General features: G+C 36.9%; 2 protein-coding genes across 9 annotated transcripts; one reads left to right on the forward strand and one right to left on the reverse strand.

Annotated features, from left to right (window-relative positions):
* Nucleotides 1-227: 227 nt before the first annotated feature.
* METTL5 (methyltransferase 5, N6-adenosine) lies at nucleotides 228-10,506 on the forward strand. 5 transcript variants are annotated; one of them, XM_067741607.1, is made up of 7 exons: nucleotides 228-662; nucleotides 2,815-2,929; nucleotides 3,316-3,497; nucleotides 4,293-4,375; nucleotides 8,304-8,355; nucleotides 9,912-9,979; nucleotides 10,406-10,506. In XM_067741607.1, exons 1-7 carry the CDS (start codon nucleotides 554-556, stop codon nucleotides 10,442-10,444), a joined length of 648 nt encoding a protein of 215 aa, XP_067597708.1. In that variant the 5' UTR covers nucleotides 228-553; the 3' UTR covers nucleotides 10,445-10,506. The 5 variants fall into 5 exon arrangements, with proteins under 5 accessions (XP_067597708.1, XP_067597709.1, XP_067597711.1 ...); XM_067741608.1 differs by having other exon boundaries at nucleotides 9,930-9,979; XM_067741610.1 differs by having other exon boundaries at nucleotides 228-495.
* SSB (small RNA binding exonuclease protection factor La) lies at nucleotides 10,196-19,965 on the reverse strand. 4 transcript variants are annotated; one of them, XM_067741601.1, is made up of 13 exons: nucleotides 19,810-19,958; nucleotides 19,240-19,442; nucleotides 18,023-18,097; nucleotides 14,980-15,083; nucleotides 14,715-14,889; nucleotides 13,954-14,061; nucleotides 13,762-13,862; nucleotides 12,605-12,676; nucleotides 12,235-12,277; nucleotides 11,649-11,789; nucleotides 11,174-11,360; nucleotides 10,919-11,050; nucleotides 10,196-10,598 (listed from the first exon to the last, which is right to left on the reverse strand). In XM_067741601.1, the coding sequence occupies exons 3-13, from the start codon at nucleotides 18,086-18,088 to the stop codon at nucleotides 10,507-10,509; spliced, it is 1,221 nt and encodes a 406-aa protein (XP_067597702.1). In that variant the 5' UTR covers nucleotides 18,089-18,097; nucleotides 19,240-19,442; nucleotides 19,810-19,958; the 3' UTR covers nucleotides 10,196-10,506. The 4 variants fall into 4 exon arrangements, with proteins under 4 accessions (XP_067597702.1, XP_067597701.1, XP_067597700.1 ...); XM_067741600.1 differs by having other exon boundaries at nucleotides 19,234-19,442; XM_067741599.1 differs by lacking the exon at nucleotides 19,240-19,442 and having other exon boundaries at nucleotides 19,810-19,965.
* Nucleotides 19,966-19,982: the final 17 nt, after the last annotated feature.

Below are 19,982 nucleotides of genomic sequence, written 5' to 3' on the forward strand. Positions count from 1 at the left end.
CTGACGGTACTCAAGGAAACACTAGGCGGTAGTGGCCACGCGACAGGTGGCAGGGGCCGGCCCCTGCGGGGCGAGAAAGGCGGGCTTTCCTGCGGGTGCCGACCGCACCGCTGTGGAGGCGAAGGAAGCGCTCGGCTGCCATCGGAACCCGTGCGCGGGGCCGCGGCTGCAGCTCGGCGTGGGGCCGCTAGATGGCGGACGCGTGTGCGCGTGCGTGACGGCGCTTCCGGTCCCGGGCGAGGCGAGAGCAGCCTGTGGAAGGGCGGAGACGCGGCATGAGGAGCCCTCGGCGACTCCAGTCCAGTATCAGCGCGGGGCACCCTGGAGGCGGACCGAAGGCTGGTCGGGGACTCTGCCCACCGCTGGCGCGGGAAGGAGAGCGAGAACCGCCTGAGCCGGGTGTACCTTTCGCGCCCTGCGTTCCCAGCCTGGCCCTCAGCCCGCGGCCCTGAAAAAGGGGCGGGGCATCGGAGTTGGCGGGGAGATCCAGGTGAAGTAGGTTTCTCTGCAGATCCAGCGCCGTTAAACCCTGCGAACGCACCCTTTTTAAAACATGAAGAAATTAAGGCTTAAGGAACTAGAGAGTCGCCTGCAACAAGTGGATGGATTCGAAAAGCCCAAGCTCCTTCTAGAACAGTATCCAACCAGGCCGCACATTGCAGGTAGGGCGGCAGCTGACCATGCCCTTGTCTCGCAGGTTAGTCCTGTCTACCCATTCCATTGTGAAAATAGAACAGTTATTTGGATACAGAGAAAGTCTAGAGGAATTCTGCTCTAAGATTTTATGTTGCGTTAGAGAGGACTTCCTTGACATGGCACCTGAAAACATCCCAAGCACGAGACACTCTATCGTTTTACTGTTTGTTTTTCTGCATACCCCTCAACACTGTCAGACACTTTTTAATGTGTTTGTTAATCTTATTACACTATTAACTCCTTGAGGACAAAAATGTGCTGGTCTTTTTCACACAATTCCCAGAGCCTAGAAGAGTTCCTGGTACCACTCAGGAGCTCAGTAAATACTTGCTAAATAAGGATCCATTTCCCGGTGTAACGAATTGCCAGTACGAGGATTCCTACGCGTTATACTCTGCCCTGGAAATGAATTACTAGAGTTGGTAGTGGAAGGACTGAGTTTTAACAGATCCATAATAGGTGCTATGTTAAAGATGAGGATGCATTTCAATTTTAACAAATGATCAGAGAATCAGCAGTGTTGCTTGATGTGAGAGATTGATACTGGAAGTAAAAGAACACAGGAAAAACCATTTATATTTAATAAACATATTACCAAAGTCATTGAGGGAGTCTTAGGAAAATTAATTTTGTTGGGAACATCTGCAAGGAGGAGTCCCCCTAACTTCAACATAGTTCTGTTTCTAAGCTGCCAAAGAAAGTCAAGGAAAAAGTATACCTGCACTTACATATTGTCATAATTCCAACCAAAATTCCAACCAAAAATTGCACAAAATTGTGTCTGAGGTAAGACCGGTTATCTCAGTTTAGATAATGATTTCTTTAATGTCTTCTGGCTGCAGGGTTTCTTAGTGGAATCCTTTTTTTTTTTTTTTCCCCCAAATAACAATCAGTTGTTTCAAAGCCAGTGTGTAATATACACATGGTTGTGCTAATTCTTTGAGATACTAGCTTCAAAGTCACTAACACCTGCAGCAATAATCAGAACAGCACAGTCAGCCTGACACATCCCTGTAATTGTGTTTTTGATAAAACGTCTGGATCCTGGGGCATCAGTGATGGCCAGCAGCCCTTGGTGGGTTCAGATATCCACAGGGAGGTTATCAGTGAAGTTACTCATGCTTAACCTTCAGTATAGCCCCAACCTTCATGTATTTGAAAGATCCCTTTCTCATCTCAGCAGCTTCTGTTCTGCTCCTCAGTAGTTCTCTTATCAGGTCTCATTAGTTGATACATGTGTCTGTAGATCATGAATATATATGTGTGAATATATGCGTCTAAAGGCTATATTGTGGATGTAGGTCTTTTCCTTTCCCATTCTAGCTTGAACTTACAGTACCTGTGTTATGATGACAAACTTGCTGCAAAAAAAGTTCTGTTTTAATGTTAATGCTTGTTCAGTATTAGTGGTTCCCATACTTACAGATTTCAAAGATCAGTAAAATTTCACAACAATTTTGGAAACTGACATAGGGTTCCCAGGTCTATATTTTGACAAGGAAAGATTTTCTTTTTTTTTTTGCGGTACACGGGCCTCTCACTGCTGTGGCCTCTCCCGTTGCGGAGCGCTCCAGACGTGCAGGTCCTTCGGACATGGCTCACGGGCCCAGCCGCTCCGCGGCATGTGGGATCTTCCCGGACCGGGGCATGAACCCGCGTCCCCGGCATCGGCAGGCAGACTCTCAACCACTGCGCCACCAGGGAAGTCCAAGGAAAGAAATTTTTTAAACCTATTTACTCTTACCATCCTTTCATAAAAGTGAAATTTCAACATCAAAGAAAAACTGATATATGTATGTGTGTATGGCAATGTTTTGAACAGGTTGAGAAAAAATAAAACATTTTGACCTTATTTTTCTCATTTTACCTCAAAGTTTTGTCATTCTTGGCATTGTCAGCAGAGACTAGTTTGGTGGAACCACTGATATGTGTTATTATCCTTACTACGTACCAAGTTATTATACCTTACTATTTTTTTAATAATCTGGAACACGATTTAGGGGAGGTCTAAATAATGAAAGATAAGAAATTGTTTTGCAAAGAGTCATTTGCACAAATTGGATTTTGTTCATCAACTTGCCTACTTATTCCTTAATATTTTTTTTTTTGATCATTCAGCATGTATGCTCTATACAATTCATAACACATATGATGACATTGAAAATAAAGTGGTTGCAGATCTAGGATGTGGCTGTGGAGTGCTTAGCATCGGAACTGCAATGCTGGGAGCAGGGTATGTGATCCAGTACATACTATTTGGGTATGGGATGGTTTTAATAAGAAGAGTAAATAAAATCAACTGACTTATATTTATGGGACTCTATAGTGTGAGATGAGAGGAGCAAGAATCTAATACTGAGTACATTTAGAATGGGCAGAACATCAAAACAAACTAAAAAAAAAAACAAACAACAAAAAACAGTAACAGCAGAAGTCATATGCCCCTTTTTTATATGAACCCAAGTTTCCAACCCCTGACAGTTTGGGAAATCATGCTGTTAAAAGACAACACTCACTGTCACTTGGTCAGTTGGGTTAAAAAGGTACATGGTTTTGGTTTTGTTGTTGTTTTGACTGGGGAGCTTTAAGTAGTAGTCACTTTGTGTTTTGTATTTATAGGTTGTGTGTTGGATTTGACATAGATGAAGATGCATTGGAAATATTTAATAGGAATGTAGAAGAGTTTGAGTTAACAAATGTTGACATGGTTCAGTGTGACGTGTGCTCATTATCTAACAGAATGTCCAAGTCATTTGATACAGTAATTATGAATCCTCCCTTTGGGACCAAAAATAATAAAGGTTAGTAATAAGAATCATGTGTACTGGTGTCTTTGTAGAAAAGCAAGTTTTAAAAACCATTTTCTCATTGATTGTTTGGGTTAAGTGATTTTATCACTGTTCATTAAATAAACCAATCTCTTACCTGTATAGTTACTACAGTTTGAATTTCAGTTTGTTTAATGCATGGCTAGGGAATTGAATTTTTCAATCTTTGTTTTCATAAGTTTGTGCTAAATGAACAAATTTATCCACTTATTACTTATTCTTCATCTGCTTTCTAGAATGATTTACCTAACCCTTATGAATGAGTATGAATCCTATAAAGGCTTTTATATTTTTACAACCTCTTTTTAATGTCTCAACATTTGAAGGTTTCAACATGTGTCCATCAGTAACAGTGATTCACTGTGGCTATTTATTTTATGTATTTTGGGGGCAAGGAGGGTAAGAAGTCAGTAAGAAGAGGAAAAGACACGCATAGTTTAAAAAATTCTCCCTCCACCTGCCCCCACCATTCTGATTACTACTTTACTTGTTCGCTTCTGCCCTCTTTGAAAGTTGTTAATTTGGAATATAATATTAAAGTTTTTACTTTAGCCTTATTTAAATGGGACAGTATAATTCTGGTTTTATTCCATCAACCTTAAAAGATATTTAGATATCTTGGTTATTTGTACTCTGTCTTGTTACAGAATTTGAAATGGCTATTTTGGAGTTTGGAAAAAAATGTTTCTAAATACCTAGTATTCCTTTAATCTTCTATTTTGATAACAGGTATATAATGTAAATAGGGGCTTTTTCTACTCTTAACAGGGACAGATATGGCCTTTCTGAAGACTGCTTTGGAAATGGCAAGAACAGCAGTATATTCTTTACACAAATCCTCAACTAGAGAAGTAAGTTCAAATCATCATAATATTCTGTGTCATTTATTTTTAAATTCATGACAGTATTTTAAGGATTTACTGTGAATACTAAATACCAGGGTATCTAATTCTCCTGAACTTTTAAAACATCTGGCACTTAGAAAATAAATTTTCCCTTTAACTAGCTAGCATTTGTGATTAGCTTTATTTTGTCAAAGGTTTGTTCAGGCAGGAGCTGTTAACAGGAGAGTGATTATATAATTCAGGAATAGAGGAGTAGGTGTAACGGTGGTTCCAGTATGTCCTTGTTTGCCTGCGTAAGCCCTGGTTGGTGCATCCCAGTGTCCTGGTGTGGCCTGGTGTGCATAAGGGAGGCAAGGGTGGCCTGGTTTTTCAGAACACTGAGCCTGGGAGGCTAAACTGATCTGAGTTCAGAACCCACTTCTTCCATTGTTCTTCACTGTCAGCACATAACACATAAGGCTGTGTAGGATGTATTCCAGAAAATTGGGGGTGGGGTGGTACCTTTTTTTAGTGTCAGTTTAACATAGTGATCAAGAACACAGACTATAGAGCCAGCCTACCTAGATTCAAATCTGAACTCTGCTACTTCCCAGCTGTCTTCTCTTGGTCAAGGTACTTGAGTTCATTTTCGTCACCTACCCTGTACTCACCTATACTCACCTATACTCTTACATCATGAGGAACTAAGAGCACCTTATACTTTGCAGGGTTGGTGTGAGAATTAAATGAGTTAATATTTATAAAGCACTTAAATAGTGTCTGGCAATTGTCATGTTAGCTGTTATTTTAAATCAGACACGTATTAAGAGATTTTAAAGTAGTTTTGTAGGAAAAATCTTTTATTTGTATAAATGCAGTGTACTTGAATTCAGTTGGAAACAAATTATGAATATATGGTAATCTAATAACCTTTAAAAATATATAAAATTACATAGCTAAAAATATATACAGGCATACCTTGTTTTATTGCCATTTGCTTTATTGCATTGTGTAGATAATGCATTTTTTACAAATTGAAGGTTTGTGGCAACCCTGCATCAAGCAAGTCTGTCAGCACCATCTTTCCAATAGCATTTGCTCACTTTGTGTCTCTGTGTCATGTTTTGGTAATTCTTGCAGTATTCCCAACTTTTTTATTATATTTGTTATGGTGGTCCGTAATCTTTGATATTATTATAATTGTTTTGGCATTATTTAGCAATAAAGTATTGCACACTTAATAGACTATAGTATAGTGTAAACAGAACCTTTATATGCACTGGGAAACAAAAAATTCAGGTGACTCACTCTTGTGATACTCACTTTATTGCGGTGGTCTGGAACCAAACCTGTAATATCTCCGAGGTATGCCTGTATACTGTTAAACAATTAGTAGTGGTACCTGCAGGTAAGGAGCAGAACACAACATGACTTTACTGGTAAATAAATCCCCATTCAGTAAGTGAAAACAAACACCAGGAATTATTGGTATCTAAAAAGCCTGTGTTGAGGAAGTCCCCAAGATCATCTTCAGGTTTGATGATTCACAAGGAAGTCTCATAGGACTGAGCATATCATCATACTCTTGACTGGGATTTATTATAGCTAAAGGATACAGAGCAAAATTAGCAAAGGGAAAGGTGCATTGGTCACAGTCCAGGAGAAACCAGGTGCAAGCTTCTAGAGTTCTCTCCCAGTGAAGTCATACAGGATGCACTTAATTCTTCCAGAAAAGAAGTTTTGTGACAAGGCATGTGAAATGTTGTCACCCAGGGAAGGTCATTGGAATCTTGGTGCCAAGGGTGTTTATTGGGTACTCATCACATAGGCACCCCCTGCCTGGCACATACCCAAATTCCAGACTCCCAGTAACAAAACAGGTACTCACCATAAACATTTTAAGCACAGTGAGCCACTATTATTAAGGGATGGGGAGTGGAAACTCTCCCAAAATCTAAGTTCCCATACTCTAGCCAAAGGCCAAACTTAACATGTAGACCTTTCTAAGGATAAGCAGTCAGGCCTGCTATGAACTCTTCTGCAGTTTGGCATAACATAAATTTTATATTACTGATATACAGTTCATGCAAACCAAGTAAAATATGCCAATAAAAAGTGCAGTTAAGCAGCAAAGTCTAATTAATTGAATGAATTCCTGTAGTCAAGGAACTCCCATCTTCACTGTTTGGTATTGCCATGTTCCACCACCAGGAGGCAGCAGTATCAGCACTGTCTTGGATCCGCTTAATAGAATTTTAAGCAAATATTTACTTAAGTCCATTTTTATTTTGGCAGTGTAGAAGTATTTCCATTAGCACAGCAACTAAATAATTTGAGAAATTAATCTGGTGTGTATTGTGCATACTGTGAAGGAGGTATGATAATGAATGAACTTCTAATACTAAGACAGTCCTTAGTTTATGCTGTAGATATATCTGCTCTAAGCTTTGTGATAATTTTGCTTGTTTTAAGTATTCTATATAACTAGTAACATTGTTATTGAAGCTAACCTCAGACCCCTTAACTGTAGACCGTTGTCTTTTAAAAGTGCTTGGCCCTCTATTCATAATAGAGGTGCATTTGATAGAATTTTTTGATAGAAATACTTAGGTAAAATATAAGCGTATCTTGGCAGATATGTTAATAATCTGGATGACTCTTACGGCTGTTGCCATATCTTCTTTCATTAGGCATTGTGAGAATTTAGTTCTTGGCTTATAGTTAAAGCAAAGTAGGTAGGCCAGGCACTGTTCTTTCAGTGTTTATCCCAAGCTTACCCCATTTATTCTTTGACATCTCTGCCAGAACCAACCACATTCCATTGTATAATCTAACATTTAAAACCTCTTTCACTAATCTTAGGGCTCAGATAGCAAAGAAATGTCATCATACTTTATTTCTCAAAAATTTACCAAGATCCTAGTATTCCATTAAATTACAATATTATTTGTATTAAAGTCTATATCCTTATACAGAAATTTTAGATCTCAAAGTAGGGGGGAAAATATGCCCAGAACTGGGATTATTTATTAAATTCAAGAACAGACTACAAGCACAAACATATTGTCAGTATTGTTTATGATGGAAATATTTGAACCTCAAACATAGGGATAATTGAGTATTTTATCCATCAGTTTGAGTACTGTGAACACTACCAACATGAACAAAATGCTTATACCAAATATTGCTATCTCTACTACAGTAGTTCTAGAAAATCATGCATAAAATTTACTTAGGGGATTATGGGCAACTTTTTTTCCCATTTTTATTAATGTTGGAGTGTTGTGTATATATTTTAATTCATAAAGCAATTTTTATAACAAATTAGTAATCAAAAATTTTATGAACTGGTTCAAAATTCTTAGACCTATAAATAGCTAACATTTAGTACTTGCTCTGTATGCCACCACAGTTCCAAGCACTTTTCACATTCTGCAACAATCTGATGAGATATCATTATCATCCTCATTTAACAGATGAGGGAACCTCTGAGGCACACAAAAAATGCGTAATTTGCTCAGGGTTACATAGCTAATAGAGCTTCAGTTCAAATGCAGGCTGTCTGGTTCCAGAAACCATGTCCTTAACCTCTGTACCATACTGCCACTGAATTGCTCATGGACATAGATCTCTGCTGAATGGTTTCTAGGATACCTGTATATATTGATGAAATAACGCTGCAGAAACCATGAGTACATTATTTACTTTGATGCACTTCTGAAATTATAGCTTTATTACTTGAATTTAATTATGTAATTTGGCTCAGATCATTAAATGGCTTGGTTTTGTATTTTCAAAATATTCATCCAGTTGAAAAAATTTTAATGAAAATTCTAATTTAAATTAAATTAAATTCTAATGAAATTTTAAAAGCTTGAATATCAAGTATTAGTAAAAAGCAATTTTTAAAAAACTTTAAAGATCAGCTCACATTAACATGTTATTTTACGTTCAGCATATTCAAAAGAAAGCTGCAGAATGGAAAATCAAGATAGATATTATTGCAGGTAAGACAATTATGTTTCTCATAAACAAATCTCAACTCTAATTATCTAAGAAGGCCAACAGGCATTAGCCTAACCAGAATTTTTACATGTGCTGAGAAAAGATATTGTAGAACATGTATTTTAGTGTGGCAAAATGTGTGTGGTTGGTAGTGGGTTGGAAACGGAGTAAAGGCAGGTATCAATGTTTGCCCAAGACTGTCCCAATTTATGCATTTTACTGAAAATTTTTAATGGCACCCAAGTATTTGTTCTTTCCAGGCTCAGACAGAACCTTATAATCATCACAGTGACTTAAGAGCTTGGGCTTAGAGTTTGTCAGGCCTTAGTTTGAAATTCATTCCTGGAAAATACCACCAGATTATGCCTGGATTACCCTTCTATTTCAACTTTCTAATTGTCCCTGGAGTCAAATAACATGAAGCTTTTAATTTTTTTAGTGGGGGATAGAATATCATCAGCCACATGATGTAAATCATGTTTGATACATTTTTATTAGTAAACTGGATAATATTCACAAACATCAAAATGGGAAAAGCATGTAACTAGAAGCTAACTAACTATAATCCAAGTAATTCTGAAAAGCCTGAAATAAGAGTACAATAAGGGGGAAATTATTTTACACAATAATAAACTGACTGGATTAGTACTAATAGTGTTAACCACATAACTAGATCTATTGCCTTCATAATAATTAGTAATGTAATGTGTAAAAGTCTGTCTTCCTAGTATATTCAGTATTGTCACTCCTTACCTAGTTTAAGGTATTATAACATGCAACATGCAGACCTTAGAACAGTTCCAGTAGTAGCACACCAGGCCAGAGCCTTGCTACTCCAAGTGTGGTCCTCAAATGTGGACCATCAGCATCGACATCCCTTGGGAGCTTGTCAGACTTGAAGAATTTCAGGATGCACCCAGACCTACTGAATTATAATCTGCATTTGAACAGGATTTGATTTGATTTGAAGGTGATTTGATTGCACATTAAAAGTTGAAAGCTGTGATTTAGAGAGTTAGAATTTGTTGCAAAATATGAAGCATAGGTAGGTAGACTTACTGCCATCCCTCTAAAGTTGATCAGTGCTAAGTTTTGAGAACCTACATTATCCTTTAGAAGAAAAGAATATGAAAAGTGGTTTTTCATTTGAGAGCTCAGTAGAAAATAATTAGCTACTTACTACCATTACTAAAATCCAAACCGGAAATTTTTAAAATAAGCATGGTTGTTGTGCAATTGGTAGCTATAGATTATTTAGGAAATTAAAAATAGGAAGATATGATCATATTTTCATGGGATACACTTTGACCACTTGTTAACCTTCTATACTCTTCCCCATAATCTCAAATTTTGATATAAAAAAATGATCAAAACAAATGCCAGGCTGTTTGCCATGGCTTATTGTGGGGATATATCAAATCAATCAGTCCTGGATAAATTAAGTGACAGCTCTGAAATGTTTGGCTTATCAGCATTTAGTACTTCCTTAATTTTTTTCTTTTTTTTTTTTTTTAAGTCAAGGGCCGTAAATGTTTGGAAGTATAATTTTTACCCTTAGGTGGCTTTTGTTTTGTAGAGCTACGATATGACCTGCCGGCATCATACAAGTTTCATAAAAGAAAATCAGTAAGTCTCTTGATTCTAGTTTATCTACATTCAGTACTGAAAAACTTCACAGTAAGTAATTACTTCTAATGTTATCAAGTTGTTTGAGTGAATACAGAAAGCCAGCCTAGAAGATAAATACTTAACTCTGGGATGGGCCTATAACCACAACAGCCAATATGCTGGTTTAAGATAAATTCTCAAATACTTTGGGCACAAAAATAAAAAATAAACTAATTTTATTTTTATGCAGTATACATTTTATTACTTTGTACTAATACATTCTCATATTACAAAGGCAATTTAGTGGAAGGATGTTTCTTTTGATATTTGAATAATCTGAAAGAACACAAACAGAATTATACATAAAAAAATACTCATTTTGATAACAATAACAACCACAAAAAAAGACAAGTTAAACAACAAAAAAATTTTCCTTTCTTACAGGTGGACATTGAAGTGGACCTAATTCGGTTTTCTTTTTAAAAGCCTCCAGAGACAAAAGCAGCTTAAAATCTAATTAAAATGAATAAAAAATGTTTACTAAATTACTGGTCTCCGGCACCATTTTCTGTTTTCTGTTGTTTTGATGCAGGTTCTTCTTCTTTGTCTGTTTCTTCTCTTGCTCTTTTCTCTGGCCCTATACAATGACAATTAATTTTCATTAAGTTCACTGTAAGCATTGCTCTATTTTAATACTAAGCATAACTATAAAAAATAATTGTTTAAACAGATTAGCAACAACTTTCCTACACCAATGAGAAAACGCTTTTCCTTTAGTACGGACCTGGCTCTCTAAACTTAGCTTCCCAACATCTTTGTTTTCCACATGTAAAATAGCATAACCAAGGTCAATCACAATCTGAGAACATCACTTACACAGAAGTTGTAAAACCACATTGCTGTTCTCTCCCACAAATAATTTCTCATCAAAGTACCAAAGGACTTTAAAAAACTTACTAGATGCATCATTTTCATCATGTTCATCATCACTGTCAAATTTAGTTTTCTTGCCCTGAAACTGTACTTTTCCTTTAGCAGACCCAATCTGGGCAGCTTTATTTCCCTTTCCTTTTCCTTTAAATCTGCGACCTGTAGAGACAAAATTGAGAAATCTGTAATGTTTTAAACCTCTCGTCAATGTCTTTTACCACCAATTAAAATTTTTACCCAAGCAAATGAGTTAAATAGTCAAAGAAAATCAGAATTAATGACCTTTTGACTTCCACTTGTTTAGGGATTCTTGTTGATCTTCTATTATTTTTTTCAATGCTTCTTTTTCCACATCTCCTTCTAGTACTTCCCAGGTGACCTCTTTGTTCCTTAATTGTAGGTTACCATTATTTGCATCTTTTGCTTTATCCAGTGCTTCCTTAGCTTTTTCTTTAAACAGAATTATTCCCTACACCAAAGACAGAAAACAAAGGCCAGGGAATTTTACTGAACATCAGGAAGTTATTAAAAAACTTGAAGTCACTAATTCCAACAGTTATTTATAGCACAATTCAGAAAGTATCAGACATCACATCCAGTTACAGCAATAATAAAACAAAGTAAATGACCAAGTAGAAACTATTTTCATAAACATACTAACAAAAAATTGCTTTCTTCTACTAATGTCATCTTCTAAAAGATAAGTTTCTATGAATTTTTAAACTGAGTGGTTAAAAGCATATGAATATTTCCAAACCTCTTTGGCTCCTCTGACGAAGTCTATCCATTTTATTTCACCATGATTTGAGAAAAGGATATGCAAATCTTCTCTACACGTCTGATCATCTAAGTCCCCCGAGAATTTCAGCAAGCAGCCAATCTTTTCTTCTAGAGATTTCTATAAAAATATATAAGGTGGTAAGTTTCTTAAAAGCAACCACAAACCAGAAATGGCATATACCTCCCTCTCCCTCTCTCTATACATACATACATACATACATATATATATATATATATATACACACACACACACACATACAAGGAATAAGCTAGAAACTAAAATGCTGTTTTGAAGTAGTATAAGTTTAAATAGTTTAAGTAGTTGGTGCATTTTCCTTTATCATCCTTTGTTCTACAATGGCTTCTGATTTTAACTTCTCCAGCAAATGATAGTTATTATATAAATCTTACTGCGCTGAATAAGTAACAATTTTAGGCAATATTTGGCTAATGCTTCAGTGCTATGACAACTGTAGACTTGCTTACATATGTTCTTTAAAAAGTCCCCAGGTTTTTTATTCTCCTAAATTTGAATTACAGATTTCTTAGTAATATATACGTACCATTTCAGCATTTTCTGCTAACTTTTGTTTTTCTTCTTGCTCTCTACAAGTAAAAATATCATTAGAACGTTTCCATTTACTTCATGTATGAGAAAATTAAACCCTGATAAAGTTAACCTTAAGCATGATGACTAAACTACTTAATAACCAAAGCCAGTCCTTAGGCTTTCTGACTGTCTGATGCTAGAGTGCAACGCAATGTGGCCCCAAGATTATCAAGGCAGCTTAAGACCTCAATGTCTTATTAGCAAAAGAAAGGCCTACTGTACTCATTTCAGAGCTCATCATCAGCCTCACTTCCCAGAACCAATAATTTTACCTGTCAAAGCTTTAAGGAACTAAAATGTTATGATTAGCTCAACATACTTACTGTTTAGCTCGTAATTTAGCTTCGATTTTATTTTGCTTTCTTTCTTCATTTTTTTTTGCAAAGTAATCTTCCCTGAAGGACACAAAATATAAAGGCTAATAAGTTCATGAGAACAAAGAGGACTGCAAATTACATTGAATGATTTAAGACATCGCACAAGAATGAATGTTACATTCTCAACAAAATTACCTATAAGTTCAAAATACATTAAGGAAGTCACTCTTATTTTTTAAAATAACAGCTTTACTAAGAAAGAATTCACATGCCATAAAATTCATTCTTTTAAAGCATATAATTCAATGACTTTTAGTATATTAAGAATTGTACATCATCACTACTAATGAATTTCAGAACATTTTCATCACCACAAAAAAGAAACCCTATATTCGCTAAGAATCTCATGCTGATTTTCATTTTTCATGTATAGAAAAGAGAAAGTATACCAAAAGTTATGCAACTACTTTGCTTCATAGTTTTTTAGTGTTAATTTCACAAAAGCAAAAATTCTGAAATCCCTGAGACCCAAGAATAAGAGCAATTATGAAAATCACAAGTTAAAAAAATCTTTCTGAGAGTTTAACACTGACAGCATGATTTATCACTGTGCATCTCTAAGTCCATCAGATTTAGTATACAGCATTTAGAAGACTGTGCAATGCAAAAGTAGGGGATTATGGCCCTACAACCATATCATGAAAATGTCCTGGTTTGTCCTAATTTTTAGACACACAGGTGCGCGCACACACACACACCAAGAATGTGATTCAAATCTCTATTAAATAATCCTTTGTACTGTATAAAAATACAGGCATATATAGATTACGAGAATAGATAAAAAAATTGTACAGTGATTTATTCTCTAACCACACCAAAAGCTCAGATTTTATCATCAAGCCTAACTATAAGTTTCACATGCAAAATAAGTACTAAAACTTAACCTCCCTTATTACGTGCTTGAAAAGGTCCTAACACTTCCTTACAGTCTCAAAGGACTAGTAGTTCCAGTGAGCAAACTTCAAGCATTTCTCAAAGGATGCCTAAGGATACTAAAAATACTGGTCTTACTGTAGGGAATGTTATGCTATACTCCTTACCCCAGTGTGTCAATTCCAGACAACTAAGTGGCCAAAAAAAAAAAAATCAGCAAGTTGACTTACTTGAAAAGTATTAGCAGGTCTGTGTCTTTGTACTTCTGGCCAGTGGTCTCAACAAACTTCTTAGCAGATTCAATGGTATCAAATACAGCAAATATTGATCCCTATGAGAAGTGGAAGAAAAGTTGGGGGTTTTTTAGTTACATCCCAAGTATTTTTCTACTAGAAAATGTCTGTTACATCATACAACCATACCTTAAATGCTTTGTGCAATGTTCTTCTCATCTGAATATTTAGTACCTGACCTTTCTCTTCCAACCATTCTTTTATGTCATCAAGGGTTGCATCAATTGGGAAGCCTTTCTGTGAAGAGTAGGAAGAAATGTACAAATGACAACTCAAGTAAACGATTGTCAGAAATTCTGATTTATTTTGTCTTGAAATGAAGCGAGGATATATATATCTCTCTTTCTCTGTCTCTTAAATGTTTAATAGCTCTGGTTAAGAGCCATTGTTGACCAGTGCAATAGAAATGACTCGTTTATCTGGGATTCACTTCAAAATAATCCAGATAGGCCAAAGATAAAACAAGATTAATCACGTTAGTAACTGTTGAAGTTGGATAATGGTACATTATATATTCAATCTACTTCTGTATGTCTGAATTTTTGCAGAATAAAAAAATCTACTTAAAAATTAATGTGCTAAAGAAAACAGCTAACAAGTTTAGCTGTTGATAAGTAAGAACTGTTGATGTGCACTGGGTACTTACAATATGTATGTCAAAGATTTTGTCCAATGTTATATGGGTTTTTTCATTTAATTCTCACAACAGTTCTATAAGGTAAAAAATATTATCCCCATTTATGAAGATAAAGCTTACAGAGGCTAAGAATATTGCCCAAGGATATACAGTAAGTGGTGAAGCTATGATTCCTGAGCCCTTATTCTTATCCACCTTATGTGCTTTCTAAATAAATTTAAGATATAATTAAATGCATTAAAGGCCCACTTACAATATAAACAGATCTGTTTTTTACATCATTTTTATACTCATCAGTCACTTCAGGGAGGGGTTTGCTTGGAGATCTTCTAATTTTAGTTTTATCTTCACTTATTTCCATAAGTTCCGCCTTTGATTTGCTCAATGCTTCTACTATTACATTAAAGTCTGTTGTTAGACGGTTTAACCTGCAAAAGTATATATATAAAAGCATTGTAAAACTTAGTAGTAGCACTTGCTGTTAGCAGAAAATCTTATAATTTAAAAAAGGTCTTTACCTATTAAATTTTATCATTATCTCCAAAGGTACCCAGCCTTCATCCAGTTTGATCTGTTCCTTTAAAAATTTGTCGCGTGGCAAATTGAAGTCACCAAAATAATACTGCAAGATAATTACAGTATATTGCAGAGCACTGTATAATACTGAGTATAAAAAATTACCACTACATCACCAAGTCCTAGTCTTAAAAATACATGTAAAAACTTAACTGGTGGGACTTCCCTGGTGGTCAGTGGGTAAGACTCCATGCTCCCCATGCAGGGGGCCCAGGTTCAATCCCTGGTCAGGGAACTAGATCCCACAGGTATGCCACAACTAAGAAGTCCCCATGCCACAACTAAGACCCGGCACAGCCAAAATAAATAAATATTAAAAAAAAAAACAAAACCTGGCAATAAACATTTTCTCTTAAATACACTGTAATATTTATAATACATATTAACAGAAAGATAAAACTAAAAATAATTATTGAAACAATATATTTAGCAGATGTGACAACAGATTAGAAAGCCTTAAAACAAAAACATATTTAAGGATTTGGTATATGAAAAGCCTCTTATTTCAAGTCAGTGTGGAAAGAACAGATTGTTAAAATTTAAGAAACTAGAATAATCTGATTAATCACTCTAATTTTTAAAAAAATAGAAAAATTTAAAAGTTAAAAAATTAGGTAAGCTGGGATGAAGTGAGAGTGGCATGGACATATATACACTACCAAACGTAAAATAGCTAGCTAGTGGGAAGCAGCTGCATAGCACAGGGAGATCAGCTCGGTGCTTTGTGACCACCTAGAGGGGTGGGATAGGGAGGGTGGGAGGGAGACGCAAGAGGGAGGGGATATGGGGATATATGTATAGCTGATTCACTTTGTTATACAGCAGAAACTAACACACCATTGTAAAGCAATTATACTCCAATAAAGAGGTTAAAAAAAAATTGGGTGAGTATTTACCTAATTTAAGCACAGAGGCACTCTTCCTTAGTATAAAGACAAAGAAAAAAGTATACATGAAAAGACTCAGGTGTGACTACTTGGAATGCCAAAAGTAGCATAAAAAGTAAAAGACAAACACAAAAGCTTATTAATACTTCTTATAAATCAACAAAGAAGAAAAAAAACCTCTGAAAACCCTAATAGAAAAATGAGTAAAGGACACTTTTGTTTTGGCCACACCACACTGCATGCAGGATCTTAGTTCCCCAACCAGGGATGGAACCCGTGCCCCCTACATTGGAAGCATGGAGTCTTAACCACTTGTTTGCCAGGGAAGTCCCAGTAAAGGACATTTTTTTTTAATTACTAAAAATAAAAATATACTATAAACATTAAAAAGTTCAAGCTCACTATTAACCAAATAAATGCAATTTAAAGCAATGAAAAGCATTTAGCCAAAACTCTAAAGACAAGAATACCCAGTATTGGCCTGAACACAGAAATGGTCATGCAGGTAGAGATGTTAACTGGCAGTAAGTATCAAAAATCAAAAGTTCTGGGGGCTTCCTTCCAGTGGTTGAGAGTCCGCCTGCCGATGCAGGGGACATGGGTTCGTGCCCCGGTCTGGGAGGATCCCACATGCCGCGGAGCGGCTGGGCCCGTGAGCCATGGCCGCTGAGCTGCGCATCCGGAGCCTGTGCTCCACAACGGGAGAGGCCACAACAGTGAGAGGCCCGCATACCACAAAAAAAAAACCATCAAAAGTTCTAAAAAAACATGTATAACCCTTGAGGCAGTACATCTCCCTCTAGGAATTTTATCTTAGAGAAATCAATAAACATGTTTAGTAACATTTATATATAAAGATATTCATCGTAGAATTACTACAGCTAAAAAATTGGATATGTCCTACATATCAAATAGGGGATGGTGTAAATTACTGATGATACAAAACTACTCCCCCATAATGCATCCTATGTTTGGTGGGGGGAAAAGGGAAAAAATTATGTTACTGTGAGCACTGACCAATTTGTGAAAAGGTATTTATCAGGCTTTTAACCTTGATTACCTCAAGAGGGTGAGATTTGAGAGGTGGCAGGTTGTGGGACATTATTAACTTTTTCTATATACAGTTTTCTTCACAATTATAAAGAAATTAATAAAAAAAAGCTGTAACACAGGAAATTTAAAATAACAGAGAAGTGCAACTTTGAAAAAGTTCTGAGAGTTGCAAAAAAACACCAAACAATATGATCTTAAATTCCTCATTAAGAATATAAAACATAAATTAAGAGATAATTTCCCATGTAGCCATTACTGATACTGTAAAGCACCAACTTAAATACAATACCTAAATTCAAAAAAAATGTTAAGAGAAAACAGATACTCTTAAAAGTTACAATAGCTGAGACTTCCCTGGTAGTCCAGTGGTTAAGACTTCGTCTTTCAATGTAGGGGCTGCAGGTTCCAGCTAAGATCCCACATGCCTCACGGACAAAAAACCAAAACATAAAACAGAATATTGTAACAAATTCAATAAAGACTTTAAAAATGGTCACATCAAAAAAAAAAAAAAGAAAAAACACCACCAAAAAAAGAAAAACCCAAAAAACAAACAAACAAAAAAACACCTTTAAAAAGTTACAATGGCTGAGAACACCTAATTGGGCAGGAAAAACTACTAGGACCTGCAAGAATAAAGTGCTATTTAACAGGGAAGGCATTTTACAAAGGATTTTAAAAATTATTTTACTATGTGCTAGGCACTATTCCAAATGTTTTACATTTTGTGAACTAATGTAATCCTCACAACCACCTTATGAGGAGGATACACTATTATCCTCGCTTTACAGACTAGGAGAAAAAAGTTAACTAACACTATAGTGTTACCTTTTGAAATGTCTTTGTTCTTGAGTTTCAGAAACAGGCTCCACCAATATAAAACTGTATACTACTGTATGTTTATCTAACTCCAAGAATCAAAGACAAACCAAAAGTTCAATAGGTCAATATACTGAAATTAAATGGTCTATCTGTATTTTTTTTGAGGCCCTAAATTTCCTCTCAAAGAGCCTGGTTTTGCAGTGTAATACCACAGGAATCATACCTCTATTTGATGACAGATTTTGGCCTCCAGAGCAGCCATTTTTTCATTATCACCATTTTCTGCCATTCTGGCTATCTGTAAAATTTCCCAAATTGGCATAAAAAAGTTATTTACTTTTTACGTAAAACTCAAGACCATTAAAAGAATGTTCTAAAATTATCAATATCCCACTGTTTTCCTAAAAATCAGTAATTTTTAATTTCATGGGTTCAATTTCTCTACTCAATTCTCAAATTTCAACAAAAGAAAACTTTGAAAGTAGTGATGAAAATCTATGGATAATCCACACCCCTTCCAGTAAATCACTGTTCCATCTTCTATAACAAAGTGAGTGGTTATCTTCATTTAGCTGATCTAGAAAGCTTTGAGGGAAAAATCTCCATTCAACCACTTACCAATCATTACCAGGTTTAAGTAGATCATCATCTGTCAGTATATTACTGTGGATCTCAGTCTTGTTTGGTGTGGGCCGAATTTCGTTTAAAATTAGTCATAGCTGACTTACCAAAAACTTGTTATCAACAAGATTATGTATCAAAACTTTAAGGTAAAAAAAATTCAAACACTACATACAGTCAGGGTTAGATTAAATAAATGCTAATGATAAGGAACATAGGAAAATGATCATTTGAGAACCTGAGGACACTAATACAACATTAAACTGGGCATATGCCTACTAATTTACTAATACAATGGTTAACCTTACAGCCAGTTTCCTGTTTCACATCCCTGACAATAGCATTGTAGGAAAAAATAAAGCTGTGAAGTTGGTTTGCTAGGGATAACAGTCCCCTGACTTCAAATCACTTGCTTCTAGTGCTCCATTAAAACCATCCAAACACCGTGTACAACAGTATATTTAAAAGAATTCATCAAGGATATCTGCCATTAATTAACTCTAGCGATGAACTATGACTGGTACACTTCTTGGAGGCATGGCTTTACAATTTGTAATTGCTATGCAATACAACCTGGATGCACACTGGAAGCCCTCCTATGGTGCAACATCTCACTACAAAATTTGGCCAATCTTACGCTTTGGCTGCCGATCATAATTCCTAAGTTATTACTGTGATCTAGGGCCCCCTATAAAACAAAGGGTGAGATAAAAGACCTATTTAGTCTTTGTAAGACTTCTTTGGCCTACCCAATTTTGGAACTTCATGAGATACTTTCTCAGAATGTACATACAACTAGAAGTGAAATATTACCCTCACTTTCCAATTTCGCTCAGAAGCCTTGATGTGAGTGAATGAGGACCATTAAAACCCAAGAGAGCGACGCCAGGGGAACACCTGCGGCCCCGATTCCCCGGCCTCCAATCTGTCCCACACGATCCAAGGAACACTTCGGCGTTTAACCCACGTCGACCTCTCCAGAAACGTACACAGTCTGACAGAAACATCCGCTTTCGGCGACACTGGAAAGCGGTGGAGGTACGAAACCTTAAAGACGCAGTGGGGATGCGGGCAGCCTGGGTCCAAAGAACCCGCCACAGCCCGTCCCAAAGCAACCCCTCGGTCGCCTGTGCCCCAACCACGTGCGGGGGAACCCTAGCTCCTGTGAGGAACGCAGAGGCCGGCTCCCCACCTCGCGGCTGTCCGCGCCCCTCACTCCCCAGCCCAGCGCGCCGCCTCCGGCTGCGGCCCACGAGGCGCTCGCCCCGAACGCGAGGAAGGCGAGGAGCGCACGCAACCAGCGTGAAGCAGCAAGGAAAGGGAACGCGCCGTCGCGCACCACGCAAAGCAGACCCTTTTGTACCTTTTTAGCCACCTGGAGTTGCTCACCTTTAAGTTCCCGGTCCCACAGAGACGCGCCACAGGGTCACTAACAGCGACAGCGACGTCTCCTATCCCTAGCGCCGCCAGCTTGCCCAACGCGCCTAAAGAAGATGGGGGTTGTCCCGGCAGCCCTTGCGGCCAGGGTGGGCGGGGCTTCGGGCGGGCCGGAGCCGGCTCCG

Source organism: Pseudorca crassidens, chromosome 6 (genome assembly GCF_039906515.1).
Source record: "Pseudorca crassidens isolate mPseCra1 chromosome 6, mPseCra1.hap1, whole genome shotgun sequence".
Lineage (NCBI taxonomy): Eukaryota > Metazoa > Chordata > Mammalia > Artiodactyla > Delphinidae > Pseudorca > Pseudorca crassidens.

Excerpts from the sequence above, each read along its gene's own strand:
- METTL5 (XM_067741607.1), top strand. The coding sequence starts at position 554 with ATGAAGAAATTAAGGCTTAAGGAACTAGAGAGTCGCCTGCAACAAGTG. Across the intron at positions 4,376-8,303 it reads ACAAATCCTCAACTAGAGAA|CATATTCAAAAGAAAGCTGC; the intron begins GTAAGTTCAAAT and ends TTTTACGTTCAG. Across the intron at positions 9,980-10,405 it reads AGTTTCATAAAAGAAAATCA|GTGGACATTGAAGTGGACCT; the intron begins GTAAGTCTCTTG and ends CCTTTCTTACAG.
- SSB (XM_067741599.1), bottom strand. The coding sequence starts at position 18,088 with ATGGCAGAAAATGGTGATAATGAAAAAATGGCTGCTCTGGAGGCCAAA. Across the intron at positions 12,278-12,604 it reads GCTAAATTACGAGCTAAACA|AGAGCAAGAAGAAAAACAAA; the intron begins GTAAGTATGTTG and ends TTTTACTTGTAG. Across the intron at positions 11,361-11,648 it reads TCGTCAGAGGAGCCAAAGAG|GGAATAATTCTGTTTAAAGA; the intron begins GTTTGGAAATAT and ends TCTTTGGTGTAG.